This window comes from Phaseolus vulgaris, chromosome 1 (assembly GCF_000499845.2).
Source record: "Phaseolus vulgaris cultivar G19833 chromosome 1, P. vulgaris v2.0, whole genome shotgun sequence".
NCBI lineage: Eukaryota > Viridiplantae > Streptophyta > Magnoliopsida > Fabales > Fabaceae > Phaseolus > Phaseolus vulgaris.
The window spans coordinates 1,922,138-1,935,804 of NC_023759.2; the positions used below are offsets into that span (position 1 = coordinate 1,922,138).

The 13,667-nt window shown below is 34.7% G+C and overlaps 3 protein-coding genes across 5 annotated transcripts; all 3 read right to left on the bottom strand.

The window, feature by feature from the left end:
- Nucleotides 1-477: 477 nt before the first annotated feature.
- LOC137816506 (uncharacterized) lies at nucleotides 478-3,347 on the bottom strand. Its single transcript, XM_068619667.1, has 2 exons — nucleotides 2,449-3,347; nucleotides 478-1,933 (listed from the first exon to the last, which is right to left on the bottom strand). Exon 2 carries the CDS (start codon nucleotides 1,930-1,932, stop codon nucleotides 712-714), a length of 1,221 nt encoding a protein of 406 aa, XP_068475768.1. The 5' UTR covers nucleotide 1,933; nucleotides 2,449-3,347; the 3' UTR covers nucleotides 478-711.
- Nucleotides 3,348-4,439: 1,092 nt separating this feature from the next.
- On the bottom strand, nucleotides 4,440-7,283 carry LOC137816507 (probable BOI-related E3 ubiquitin-protein ligase 3). The gene is made up of 4 exons (XM_068619668.1): nucleotides 7,123-7,283; nucleotides 6,862-6,962; nucleotides 6,236-6,552; nucleotides 4,440-5,219 (listed from the first exon to the last, which is right to left on the bottom strand). Exons 1-4 carry the CDS (start codon nucleotides 7,194-7,196, stop codon nucleotides 4,692-4,694), a joined length of 1,020 nt encoding a protein of 339 aa, XP_068475769.1. The 5' UTR covers nucleotides 7,197-7,283; the 3' UTR covers nucleotides 4,440-4,691.
- Nucleotides 7,284-9,879: 2,596 nt separating this feature from the next.
- LOC137816508 (transcription factor ALC-like) lies at nucleotides 9,880-13,406 on the bottom strand. 3 transcript variants are annotated; one of them, XM_068619671.1, is made up of 6 exons: nucleotides 12,998-13,406; nucleotides 12,485-12,571; nucleotides 12,345-12,410; nucleotides 12,137-12,202; nucleotides 10,556-10,834; nucleotides 9,880-10,204 (listed from the first exon to the last, which is right to left on the bottom strand). In XM_068619671.1, the coding sequence occupies exons 1-6, from the start codon at nucleotides 13,280-13,282 to the stop codon at nucleotides 10,124-10,126; spliced, it is 864 nt and encodes a 287-aa protein (XP_068475772.1). In that variant the 5' UTR covers nucleotides 13,283-13,406; the 3' UTR covers nucleotides 9,880-10,123. The 3 variants fall into 3 exon arrangements, with proteins under 3 accessions (XP_068475772.1, XP_068475770.1, XP_068475773.1); XM_068619669.1 differs by having other exon boundaries at nucleotides 12,485-12,574; nucleotides 12,998-13,405; XM_068619672.1 differs by lacking the exon at nucleotides 12,485-12,571.
- Nucleotides 13,407-13,667: the final 261 nt, after the last annotated feature.

Consider the following 13,667-nt stretch of genomic DNA (forward strand, 5'->3'; position numbering starts at 1 on the left):
ATTGTTGCCTTTTAAGATTAAAACAGTATTAATTTATTTTTTTTGTTAGTTATATTTTGTACTTTTTAATTAATTCAAAATATTCCTGGACTACATATAATGAATATAATAATGTTATACCACTTCACAGTAGTAGTTGCTTGTTCTAACATGCTAACATTTTTTTACTATTTTAAATAAGTTGAATAATTATTCCTCTGGTTCTAAATCGCTTTTATATAATTATCGTGGTAGTAATTATTAATAAATATTTCCTAAATGCAATAGATAGACTTGTAAATTATAATAAATAACCACAATTAATAGAAAAAAGGACAAATTATCATGTCACACTCTTCAGTTGCACATAGCTCAAACTAAGCATCAAGTATATAAAATCCAAACGAACACACAACACAACAAAAGCACAAATCAGATACTCATATCATCAACTCTCATTTCAAGAGAAACAAATGGGAGCAATGCAAAACAACGAGGTTATAGAGAGTGAAATTTTCATTAACAAAACCAATGCAAAATCAGTAACACATCAGTGAAACAACATCAGCTTTTTAGTATACAACCTATGATTTATGATATGAAGAAAGGGTAATGCAAGTTGTTGTCAATATATCACTTCTCAAACCGTATATACCAGTTCAAACAGCCAAAGTAAAGGTCAGAACACAAAATCAATATAAAGCTGAAAGGAAACTGCATAAAAGCATTCAATCACCTAGTCTCCAAGCTGCTCATCCTCTTCTTCCTCAGCATCAACAGCATCGTCACCCCCTCCTGCTCAACAAGCTCATCCCCCTCCTTCTCAACCGCATGTTCATCCTTTCCCTCAACATCATCCTGTTTCTCAGGATGTTTCGGCCATGCCACATGGGAATCAAATTCCTCTGCAGATGGAAAATGAAATGAGTCCTGAGAAATGCCAGGTATGTGCAGTGAGAGGCTCCGTATGCTGCTCATCATCAAAACCTGGGAACGGTACAAAGCATCCAACTTCTGGTGAATCAATTGTTGATCAGTCTCTAATACCCCTAGCCTGTGAGCGGTGCTACGGGGTACTGCAGGAGGTGCAACTCTCACTGAGGGAGCACGAGTTTCACTTCCCATACAGTTTTTCAGAATGAATTGAGCATTAATAGGCTGCCGAGGCTTCTGGAAAGGTGGCTCTGAGACATCAACTCCTTCTCTGCGACAAAGCTCGGTGATAAGAGAAGGGTGACTCAGCTGACCAGTGCTGCCTGAGTTTGCTGTCAAATGAATCTCCTGAGCAATAATGACTCCAACATCCATGGATAATCCAGCCATAATAGCATATACCATTTGGGATCTCCTCTCAGTGATATCTGAGGTGTGAGAGCAAGGAGAAATGTTGGAATGCAGAAAAGACATCCATATCTGCGCTAAGGGAAGCAAATCGCCTCTCAAAATTCTCCGTTTGTGGCCGGTTGTACTAGTTACATAGTCTGCCCCAGGCTTGCACAGTTTTTCAGCCACCTTCAAGTAGTCTTTTTTCTTGTTGCACCATTCAACATATTGACACCCTGATGCACCCAAATTTAGTTCGGTGCCCAGAAAACAGTTAATGGTTTGGCCACTATAGGATATCTCTTTGCCTCTGACAAAGCTTTTGAAGGTTGGAACTCCTGCTTTGAACAACATTGCATTGGCATAGAATTCTTTTACAATGGCTACGTTTGAATGAGCAGCATATCTCGTCAATTTGATCCATTTTCGCCTCTGGAGCTCTTGTTGGAACTCTTTGTGTTCACCTGTTTGTAGAACAACCTTTCGTTCTGGTAGTAAGTTCCTGTTCTCGACTACTCCATACCATTGTTGGTGATCTTCTGAAAGGAACCGGTGGGAATCAAAAGATGGAGTGCCTTGGGGTTTTGAGATCTTTCTTTTTTTCGCAGGTGGCAAGGTAGGAGGATCCATCCTGAAAAAAAAAACATAAAAACAAATCCAATTCTTATCACTAAAACAAATGAAGAAGGAACAAAAGGGAATTCACAAATCAACAAATGAACCAAAAACATGCATGAGCAGCAAAAGAAATTAGTTGCAAGTTGCAACAGTACACACACATGTTAACCTCTCCACTTATGCATCATGTATAAAAACAGCTGAATTATAAAAAAGTAACAACTTTGCAAGCAAATTTTTCCCATTGAGACATTTTATCGAACACTCTGTGAGGAACCAAAAAAAACTATAGATAATCAAACAATCACAAGCACAACAGCATTCACTCTCTGCATCCTTCAATATCATCATCTTAATGCATCATGCAATAGAAAATTAAAAAGAACAAATCCTAATCCCCATTATCTTCCAAAAAAAAAAACATAAAACCACAACTTTCCGTTGAAATCAACATACAACTCAATCATAAGTGAAGAAAACACAGGCAAACAGATAAACAAGGAAAAGAAGAAGAAGAACGTTGCTTACTTGAAACGAGTGAATGGTAGAAGAGAGGAAAGGAAATAGCTTGAAGGGAGATGAAATGCCCAAAGGGAGAGAAGAAAGAGATTTGAGGTACTGAGAAATGGGAAGTTCGCAGATTGATGAAAGTGCCTTGAGGCAAGTGAATGGAAATTTCGCTTAGCGAAAAGCGCGCTTAAGCTGGAGCGAACGGAAATATGTTACAACACACAGTTATTTTATTAATTTAGTTTTGCATTGTAGCTGTTTTACAAATTCAAAATAATATTTTTCAAGTTCTATTTTTATTTATATTTTCTAAAGTTTTAAATTTTATAAAACTGTTTGTTAAATAGAGGGAGAAATAAACATTCTTTACCATTTTTGTAAAATAAATCATGTTTATATGTATGTTTATAAACATGTTAACTATTTATAAATATATTTTATATATTTTCATTATAGTAATCAAATATTATACTTACAAAATGTACAAATAATAGAAAATTTTAAGGTGGCCTATTTATGAGACAAATAGTAGTGATAAAAACATAATTCTAGAAGCACATGCAAGAAGAGGAAGTGCAAGTTCAACTATGTGCACATTGATGATGATGTATGTGAGGACAAATATACCTATGATGAACACCCAAAACTATGTTATAGAACATAAATTGTAGTTCCACCATAACTTTGAATTGCCTGAAATAAGGAAAAGTTTCTGATTCATTTTTAAATAAATAAATCCATGTAAAACAAGAATAGACATGTCACTGAGTTGTTGAAGGTTGTGAATGAGTGTTGAGTTAGAAACCAATTTATTATGAAACTTGTTGACAAACATCTCAGGCACAAGCAGATGCACAAGCAGCAACGCTCCTACTTCCTCAAGAGGTGTTTCAAATTGTCCTTCAATGAGTGAAATCACCGAACTAACATTCTGTGTAAACCTTCAAGAACCACATCAAAATGTTCTTGAGAACAATTACTTCGTACTTTTTTATGTTATATTATACTTTATGGATTTCCAATGTTATTCATACACTATGAATACTCTATCTTCAAAATAGATTATACAAAACCAAAAAGCATGTTTCTGTTTTGTAGTTTATGAGGATGAAACCTCAATCCGGACCAGAAACATGTTTCCATGTAGCATTGTTGGACTGCTTCTTCCCGCACCTCCATATTTTCTTGTATCATCTATAAGTTTTTGTATTCCAAAAATATCTTTCTTTAATATTTTAGATTACATAATCTGGAAGTCTTTCTCTAGATTTGTAATTAGCTTCTCAATTATGTAATTCAAAAGTCTTTTGTGATTAGCTTCTGGATTACATAATCCGTAAGTCTTTTCTATATATGATATTAGCTTTCGGATTATGTAATTCAAAAGTCTTTTTTCAAATGCGTGATTAACTTTCAAATTTTATAATTTGAAAGTCTTTTTGGATATGAGATTAGCTTCCGGATTATGTAATCCGGAAGTCTTTTTCAAATACGTGATTAGCTTCCAAATCACATAATCTAGAAGTCTTTTCTGGATATGAGATTAGCTTTCTGATTATGTAATCCAGAATATATCCGGATTACATAATCCATAGACTTATCTCAAATCCAAAAAAGACTTCTGGATCTTATAAATCTAAAGAATACTTCCATATCCAAAAACATCTTCCTAATTATATATGGGAGTGACACAAAAAGGATCAAAGATATTTTCACATTTAGTATGGGAGTGACACAAGGTATGGAGGTACAGGAAGAAGCAATGAGCATCGTGATCTACAAAAGTATGTTGTCTTGTGGACTATTTGTCACACAAAAACCTAAAACAGAAGATACATTTAAGAAAATGTATGTTCAACAATTCCCAGCATTTAACTAGAACCTACATAACATTCTCAAGAAGGTAGCATTTAAAATCAGTGACTACACTACATATTCACACAATAAACAACTGTAAGTGAATGACATTAAGCAGAAAAAAATTATGTGGAAAACATTTATAGCAATAGTAAGATTAACCCTTCTAACAATTTTTCTATTGGAAAACAACAAAGTTGTGATACAAAGTACAAATGTCACGTGCATCGGTGCATGATGCTTTTAGTAACCACTGTTCTCAAACAGGTGAAATTCATTATGGTCAAATGCATCTTAGAAACTAGTTACAACGTGTCATGGTCCTCGGAGACAAGTTACATGAACAGACGCACATAATAATGACATGAAATTAGAGATTTCACGTGTAGAAGTATACTTTGCAGTTACATGTAGACCTCCATGCTTATAAATTTGGAGGATTGACATAGAGGACAGAAACTAAGCTTACTTTCACAATCTTTACAGAGGCAAAGATGCTTACAAGGTAACAAAACCATGGTCACTTCATTCACTCTGCAAGCCTTGCATGTCATCATATCTTTCATATCAGTGTTCTCCTTGGAAAGCAGATGAAAATCAAGGGTACGGCCATTGCAGCAAGAAGCTGTGTCGTCAACCTCACTGTCACCACATCCTTCTTTACTATCTCTGCTTTGGACATATGCTTGCTGAAGGTTGAACTTGAGAGCAGCAATCATGTTTTCATTGTATCTTGCTCGCTGCTGCCACGAACCAGCTTCCACAGTCAACTGCTCCATTCGATCTTCGAGTTCCATGTTCCTCTTGTTGATGCTTTCAACCTCAGCTTCTTTCTCACGAAGTTTCTGAAGAACTTTGTCTTCGATGAGTGAGACACTCTGAAGTTGTGTTGCTTGAACCTTTTCTAAGATCGATTGACGCAGTCTTTCACCCTATTAGAAATGAGAAGATTAATTATCAAATCAGAGAGTCTTTTGCCCTCATCTATACGGATGCCAAATCAGGATTAAACCACAAGTTGTAATATAGTAACATAAGTATTTGAATTTATAAGCAATTATTCAAGAGAAAAGACTGTCATCATAACCGAATGAGACAATGACGAAGCTTGATAAGATTTATTTAATAACTTAATCATAGATGCCTTTATTTTTTTCAGGCCGAAGTGTACTTAAATATCAGTTCTTGCTTTGCACAAACCTAAAGAAACTAAACTGATCTTATTATTCGATAACGGCGAGAGGCAGCGAAAACGTTGATTACTCTCCAGAACAAGTAAAAAACTAAGCATCTCATATATGCATACCACATCCTTCTACCTCATTAATCATAATATTTTTATAAAATTTCATCATCGGATTTTGAACACTCACTATTCTTTTAAACTAAAAAGTTTCAAAGATATATGAAAGTGTGTGTGCACTTGAGGGTCACCCTTTTCCTTTCAAGTGCTGACCAACGTAAGTTATTTCATAGAAAATATGCAAACTTTAACAAGTTAGGAACATGAAAAGCATTACATAGAACAGATAACAGATCATTAACCACTGACATTGCTTGCCTTTACAAGTTCAGACAAGAATTTGGGGGGAGGTCATAGATTTTACCTAAGGTATTGGATGCCTAGAATGGATGTAGGTAGATTCTTCATTTGATCATGGTAATTCAGCACTGTGTAATGAGAATTCTCTAAGCTTCCATTTCCATTACATAACTTACAACCCACTTTTAGAGGAGAAATACTCACAGAAGCCTAGTTCAATAAAAAACTTAGCAGATCCAATTATCAACAGTAGAAGATACGACAGGTTTGCATCAATAATGAGGTCCATACTCTATTCATGGAGGAGTCTATCGAGCCTCACAATAAATGGTTTTAACTTTAAATAGTTTACCTAGAACATGTAACCAATAAAATGGTAAACTAGGCATCAAAACCTGAGCTTACCTGCACTTTGAGAAATCTATCTATCTCTACATCCTGCTGCTGCAACTCACGCTCAATGTCATCGCCAATGAGTGACAACAAAGCTGAGTCTCCAGTGGATGTCAGGCGAGTATTGTCGAGTGACAAGCCTAACCCAGTTGACACTGATCGTGGTTGGAGGAAATCAACAGAAGATATCTGAGAATTGTTCTCCAAAAAGTCCTGTTCTTTAAGTCTCTTTCTCTCTGGCTCCAAACCATAATTCCATTGCAATTGCAAATCAACTCCACCATCACTGCCATCAGCAGGAGGACCCGGAGCAAACCCAACAACATGAACTAGACAACAACATAAGAAAAAAGTCATAACACATAAAAAAAATCTAGGACTTAACTTACTAAGAAATGTCAAGGAAAACCACACAAAAAAGACTTGAAAAAAATCTAAACTTTTCCGGTGGTTGAATCACCCCCACAATACAAAAGAAACAACTTTGACTCAAAATGACCAAAAGAGGTGCCACCAACAAACCTACCTAGGGTAATTTCCTAAAGGGTTAATATTTTCCAGAGCTTCAAACACATACAACTAAAAATAAAAGGACCAAAACTGAACAAAAGAAAGGAAAAGATGAAGAATTTACATACAGGGAGGTATATAGGGTGGGTGCTGGGACTGATCTTGCAAATCAGAAGGGTTGTAAAACGCCACCTGCTGTGGCATCTGACCATCGATTGCTTGCAGATTTCTGAAAGCAAAAGAAAACAATATATGAAGAGGCAAAGCAGATGAAATTGCAAATAAAAATAAAAATAAAAAATGTCAAAAGTGTTGGTAAAATGAAGGGTTGAAAGGAAGGGAAATGCTTTGGATTTCAAAAAAATTGAGAGCAGAATTATAATAAACACCTGAAGGGTTTGGTTTGTGGCTGTTGTTGTTGGGTTTGGTAGTGCCGTTGGAAGTGGTGCTGAGGGAAAGCCATGGATGAAAATTGAAGAACACCACCGAGAAATGGAAATGGAAATGACGAGGTGGTCGATGCAGAAGTTTCTTTTAATTTCCACACTTGCCCTCGTCTTTTTTTTTATCATCTCATAAAATAAAATGTTTGGATCAACCCAACTGAGAATCTGGCCCAAAAATACAACTAACACAGGGCAATTTCTCCCTGCACCATATCATCTAAGACATGCACCCAACACAAAATTTAAAACCCAACACAAAATTTAAAATCCAACATTGTCCTTGCTTTCATTTTTGTTTACGGATACAAAAATCCAAAAGTGATTGTTATATACTTCAAATTTCGATATCCAGAAGGACATTTTTGTACTTCACTTAAGTTTCCAGATGACCATATCTGAAAGTGAGTTATGAGTTCCGAATTTTCATATTCAGAATGGTGTGCAGTAAATGACGTTGAAGATCGAGAATCGAAATTCATTTATGTTTGCTTACAGATCTTGACATCCAGAAGGTTATCTATGTTGTCTAAATAAGCTTTCGGATGACAAAATCCATAAGTAACATATTAGTTACAGATTTCTATATCCAAAACTTTGTCATTTGACTTATGGATATATCCTAAAAACACAATTTTTTAAATCATTAAGAACAAAACAGACATTTTACATCAGTGTATTGAATGCAGATTTAAATTGATATGATGCAGGATAATTAGCCCTAACATAATCAGGGAAGCTTGCTTTTCTTAAGCAAAATCGGGTGGCTGCTAAGACAAGTTTTGTTAAATAATTTGATTAAATACTTATTTAATAATTTTAATTAATAAGAGCTTAATCATAAGTTAAAAATAATTTACTTTGACAAACTTTTTGATAAAGCTTAGAGAATCTCTAAAGCTATGGGGGCAGCTAAGTAGGTTGCATAACTTTATTATTTATATTTTTATATTTTTCATATGATTCTTAGAATATATAACACATCAGTTCTTAAGTTTATGAAACTTAAGCAGTCATTTTTTTCAATGGTGAAATTCTAATGAATGAACCCCCACACATCTTTTCTTTTTTGGTTATGCAAGTGTCCCTTGTATGCAACTATCTAATGTATGTATGTAACTTTCACTTCAGCTAGCTCTAATGGTACAATGCAAACCAGTTTGGTATCATTGTTCTCCATTTGTTACAGCACCATAAGCGATTTTCATTGAAATAATCTTATTAAAGTAACAAAAATATATGAAAAAAAATCATAAACCATTTTCATAAAGTAAAAGGAACTTTTCAAACACCACCTTAAGATATGCCCATTTTATATTCAAAATGTTAATAATGTATTTATGGTATAGAAATGTATGAGATATCATTAATTAATAACCTATAAAGTTGGAACACATCTCTTAAATGTTGGACACATACATGTGTATGACATGTACAACATTTATTGTGAAGTGTCCAACTCAAAAAATATATTTTGGATATCTGACAATTTTAACACGGTTACAACACAATTTTAAAAAAAGACAATTACAATGATTTCCTAAAAACTCAAACTTATTGCATAATTTTTTATTATATTATGATAATAGAGATGATAAACAAATCATTTTGAACAAGTTATGGAATGTATCTTTTTACCACAGAAAAAACTCAATAATACTTGTTAACATAAATTGTCAATTTATAGAATTCATAATTATATAATATATAGATTTGTATTTATGTATTATATCCTATATTTTGAAAATTACACATGTTGAAGTGTCTGTGTCCATGTTATATCTGTGTCATAGTATGTGCTACATAGTTCATAACAAAATTCAGCTTCATTTTGAGTGTTGTTAATTAAAAACAAAACAAAAAACAAATGTATTGTCAACATGCTTAAGGAAAGAAAATTTCCAAACATCTTACTGTAGAGGACCACGTCTGAAGTTAGAGGTAGAGGTAGAAATGATGGAACATGATTAGTAATCATTAGTGTCAAGTGATTCCATAGAAGGAATTTAGCCTCTTTCTTTGTTTTTTCACCAACATGCATGTCTTAATCTTCATCTCATGCTCCAAGTCCTTTTCATTTACGACACTCCACCAACTCCTTCCTAGCTAGGTAGACGGTTACTCATTACATGTTTTTCTTCCATTACTTATGCATGGCTAACACAGTTCATGATTTCCCTGTAAGTGCACATGCTTCTTCTCTTTCTCTTAATATTCTGTCAGCATTTTTTTAAGACAACTTTTACTAATTTTACAATCATTATCCACACTCTTCTAGACAATAGATTCCAACAAGCCTACCAACTTTAAGGACAAAATAATGGTCTAGTTTGTTTGGTTCTGCCCACACAATTCACGTTCCTACAATATTCACATAAAAAATAAGGCTAAAACAACTATTAGTTGTTAAGGTGACGCATGTCCAAAGTACACATGGCAAATCCAAACATGCAGCTATGTTTGTGTTCTAGTTGGATTAATGAAGCCTTGTGTAGTTGTGTCCACTTTAAATTGAAATAAATCACTCTGAAACACATTAACTGACATTACAAGGTATGGTCATTCTTGAACCTGGAAGCACTGGCATAGATATTAATAATGTTTTCTCTGCTCTAGCATATTGTAAATCGAAATGTAGCCTATTGCATATATCCAATCATCCAAGAATATAGCAGATCCAAAAATATCACAAGTCATGTTGCATAATGTTCATTAATTAGCCTCATTTTGCTATTGATGTAGTTATTATAAGATACTTGTACATTTTTATGCTAGTGTCAACGAGGGCACAAAGATTCTGTCAAATTGTTACCAAGAGCACCACGAACAACCCAATGGAGTGTCATGCAGTCAGAAGATTTAAATGTAGATTATAATTCCTGGACAAAGCTACCCTTTTACAGGGTGACTTGCCATCTAAAATAAATCCTTTTATCCCTCGAACTGATTAAGACAAGTCTGGAGAAGGGTCCTTCCCAATCTTTGGTGCATCCATAAACAGTTGGGGCATGCTGTCGTAGAGTGTATCCTTCATATTGTACGAAGAGTTGTTAAGCTCAACATATATCAAAACAATAAAGTATTGATCATGACATATAGATGAGTTTTTCTATGATTCTTTCTGATTAATGTCCACATAACATATAGATGAGTTTTTCAATTTGTCACAAGGAGTTAATAAAACTTGGTTATATGTCACATGGACAATGACTTGAACAATGAACATATGATATGATGATCTCATGTTATTGTATAAGGGTTGGAGCATCCCTCAAATGTTCCGTTTTAATTTATTTTATTTCATTCTTTGCTAAAAAAAAATTATGATGATCTCAGAATACATGCCAACTATGTAGGGGTTGAAGTATTAAGCATGAACCTTAATAGAAGGATGAAAAGTGGATGGGGCATTCGAAGTAGCTAATCTTGTCACTGAGGGCACAACAACAGACTGGTCTGAGATGCTGCATTGCTTCGGAAAACTAAAAGCATGCCGAATCAAGTTTTCTTCTTTTGAAGATGATGCAATTGCACTAGTAGAATTCTGAAGTCCATCACTCTCATCAAGGTTCAACCCAGTCTGAGGCATTATCATGGGTCTTTGTTCTCCTGGCAAAGACATTGGATGCAAGCTAAAACCATTTCTCATCATTAACATCTGCAGAATCAATCACAAGCACTAAAGTAACCATTAGTCAATGAATGAGTAATAGACCCAAATAACCTAAATATGGGAATACCAACTTCCAAGCCTTCTCTTTTCTTTTGGCCCCTATCAATTTACTAAAGTGAATCAATTAGTATTTAGCTACTTGGGCATTTTTACATGTTCAGGATGTTGTACCTACTCTAAAACGTGTTAGAGGTGTGATATAAAGACAGGCATGTGTCTTAGCCTAACAATTTAAACTTTTAGGATACATGGTTTAGAACACAGTGTCAAAGCCTCTGTGGCCTAGTGTTCTAGAGTGTGATCATTGTTGCTCTTTTTCTTCTAATAAAAAGTTGAATTTCAGAACGAGGTATTAAACCTATGCATTATTTGTGTTTCAAATGCAAGGGCTCTTGTGAAAAAAGTAATATGAAAACCGTGTGTCTTCACCTAAGTATGTTTGAATTGAAGTTAAGAAAATATGTTTACGAATTTTAATACATATTAAGAAATTTTAATGTACCATGTGAAGAAGGAAAAAATAATTGCTTTCAAAGTAACATCACTTTTGGGTTTTCCAACTTTAATCCAAACACTCACTCTTAAGTTTTTTGAGAAAATCAGTTTGTGAGAAAATGTACCTAAAAGAGTTTAAACAACTTTAAGAGGTCCACGATGGACATTTAGTCTTTTGTTCATCGACTGCACATGCTATGGTTAAGGCCAATGTGTACAAAAAGAATATTCAGGAGTTCACTGACCCTGAACTATCAAGTTAGCACTGATGTAAAGTTTATCTTTTGGTGACTAACAAAAGAAACCCTCCATGTCAAACCATGGTTGAGCATGCGAACAAACAAGTCATAATATCTGTTGTTTATTCATTCTGTGACTCAACTTTGCCGCATGACAACTTGATTGCACTGCCCAAAACAGGTTATGAAGTTCTCAACTGTTCATCTCAGGTAAAATTCTAAGAAAAGAGTACTTGTAAGAAACATCCCATTAATAAGTTTCTGTATGGTTCAGGACCACTATGTGTAAATGATCCCAGATAATCTCTATGTGACTTAACCGGGGATCATACAATAATTTTTACTCTCTAACATACTCTCAGTTACTGGTCAAAATTCCACAGAAACTATAATTATGAGTGAGCTAACTAACAAAAGAATTGCACAAAGAAAATCTGTGAAATAAGTAATAAAAATGAAAAGGACAAGGTCATACATATGAATAAGTAGAGAACGAAAGGCATATCCAAGGAGTGATTATATAATATCACAAGACGAATGAAAGAAAACTCACTTGCACTTGAAGCTGAAGCTGCTTTAAATATTCTATGGCCTCATCTAGCATCGAAGCTTTGTCTGTCTGTTGAAAACAAACTCAAAGGACTTATCCAGAAGAAAACAATTCACAAAAGCAGAGTGAAAAACCTTTGTAATATAAATTAGCTTAATGAAGAGGAAAAGAATTAGATGACATATATATAGAGAGAATAGACATATAATACCTTGTTAGAATTTGGAATTAATTTCTGCAAGGCTTTCATTTTCTCGTTAATCCTGCTCCTTCTTCTCTGCACACATCAAAATCATGAATAACAGCAAAGAAAAAAGAAAAATTTCTCGTAAAGTTGAAGAATAAAAGAACCTTTTCAGACAAATTATGGAACTCTGCAGCTCTACTCCTCTTTGACGAAGAACGTGGTGGTGGGACAGGTTTCCTTGCCTCCACACTCTTCTATCAAAAACAAAAAGAAAGTTCCACTCACTAACAGAAAAAAAGCCATCCAAAGCAATTTTGAATTTTCGAAAGATCTACCCAGCTGAGTTCCAAGTTTCCTTAAAGCTTCGAGGCTAAAAAGGCATTAACTACCAGCAAGGTTTTACAAAGCAGAAATTTTGAAAGGCTTTTTCAGTTTTCACAATCACAATCATGACCCCATCAGCCATATTTATGTACAATTTTTCACGATACCAATCATCACAACGAAGACGCAACTGGGTGATCAGAATATAAAACCTTGACCAATAGCATTAGAGAATTTAGATGTTAGCAAGTTTCAATTTTGATAATTAACTTGAAGAGTTGGGTGCAAAGGGTGTGTGTAACGGATGCCACTTTTTTACGGGGAGCCAAAAATAAACATTGGAGGGGAGGTACCTCAGCAGAAGAAGTGAAATCAGGGTTGTGATTATTGTTGTGTTGTTTGAAGGTGGTGGCATGAGTGACAGGGATGGGGTGAGAGAAATGGAAAGTTGAGGGAGAGGAAGGAAGAGGGTTGTTGGTGTTGGTGTGTGGGGTGAAATCAGAAGCAGAATGATTAGGGTCCATTCCTAGTGGGGGAGGGTTGTGGAGGAGTTGGTTGAAGAAGGTTGAGAAGTCTTCTGAATTAGGAGGGAAGGTTCTGGCAAGAGAGGGTTGTGGTTGGTGCATGTCACCAGCCATTGAAGTTGAAGGTTGAGAGATCAAAGGCAGAAGAAATGAGAGAGAAGAGAAGAGAGAGAGAGAGAATGAGAATGTTGATGATGTTGTGTTGTGGTCTGTTATGCCATGTTATGCTCTGCCCAGCAGGTCGGAAATAGTAGGAAATAGGACAAGAGGATTGTTGTGTAAAGCGGGATTAACGTTTTAAACTGTCTTTATTAATAGTGTTTTCTATCAAGCATTTATGTCCAATTCAGTTATTATGAGATTCGGATATGTTTTTTTAATGCTGCGTTGGACTGGTAAAATGTTTATTTAAATAATATTCCTTGAATTTTTTATATTTTAGTTTGTTATTAACATAAATTTTTAAAAGACATATATTAATTTTTAAAAATTTAAGTTT

What these genes read in the sequence shown, in the direction of transcription:
- LOC137816507 (XM_068619668.1), bottom strand. Translation starts at nt 7,196, where the DNA reads ATGGCTTTCCCTCAGCACCACTTCCAACGGCACTACCAAACCCAACAA. An exon ending in CCACAAACCAAACCCTTCAG is followed by an intron (nt 6,963 to 7,122) that starts GTGTTTATTATA and finishes TTTTGCTTTCAG; the next exon opens with AAATCTGCAAGCAATCGATG. An exon ending in ATAGATTTCTCAAAGTGCAG is followed by an intron (nt 5,220 to 6,235) that starts GTAAGCTCAGGT and finishes CATTTCTAATAG; the next exon opens with GGTGAAAGACTGCGTCAATC.
- LOC137816506 (XM_068619667.1), bottom strand. Translation starts at nt 1,932, where the DNA reads ATGGATCCTCCTACCTTGCCACCTGCGAAAAAAAGAAAGATCTCAAAA.
- LOC137816508 (XM_068619669.1), bottom strand. Translation starts at nt 13,282, where the DNA reads ATGGCTGGTGACATGCACCAACCACAACCCTCTCTTGCCAGAACCTTC. An exon ending in TCCATAATTTGTCTGAAAAG is followed by an intron (nt 12,411 to 12,484) that starts GTTCTTTTATTC and finishes TGATGTGTGCAG; the next exon opens with AGAAGAAGGAGCAGGATTAA. An exon ending in CTTTTCATCCTTCTATTAAG is followed by an intron (nt 10,205 to 10,555) that starts GTTCATGCTTAA and finishes TACAATATGAAG; the next exon opens with GATACACTCTACGACAGCAT.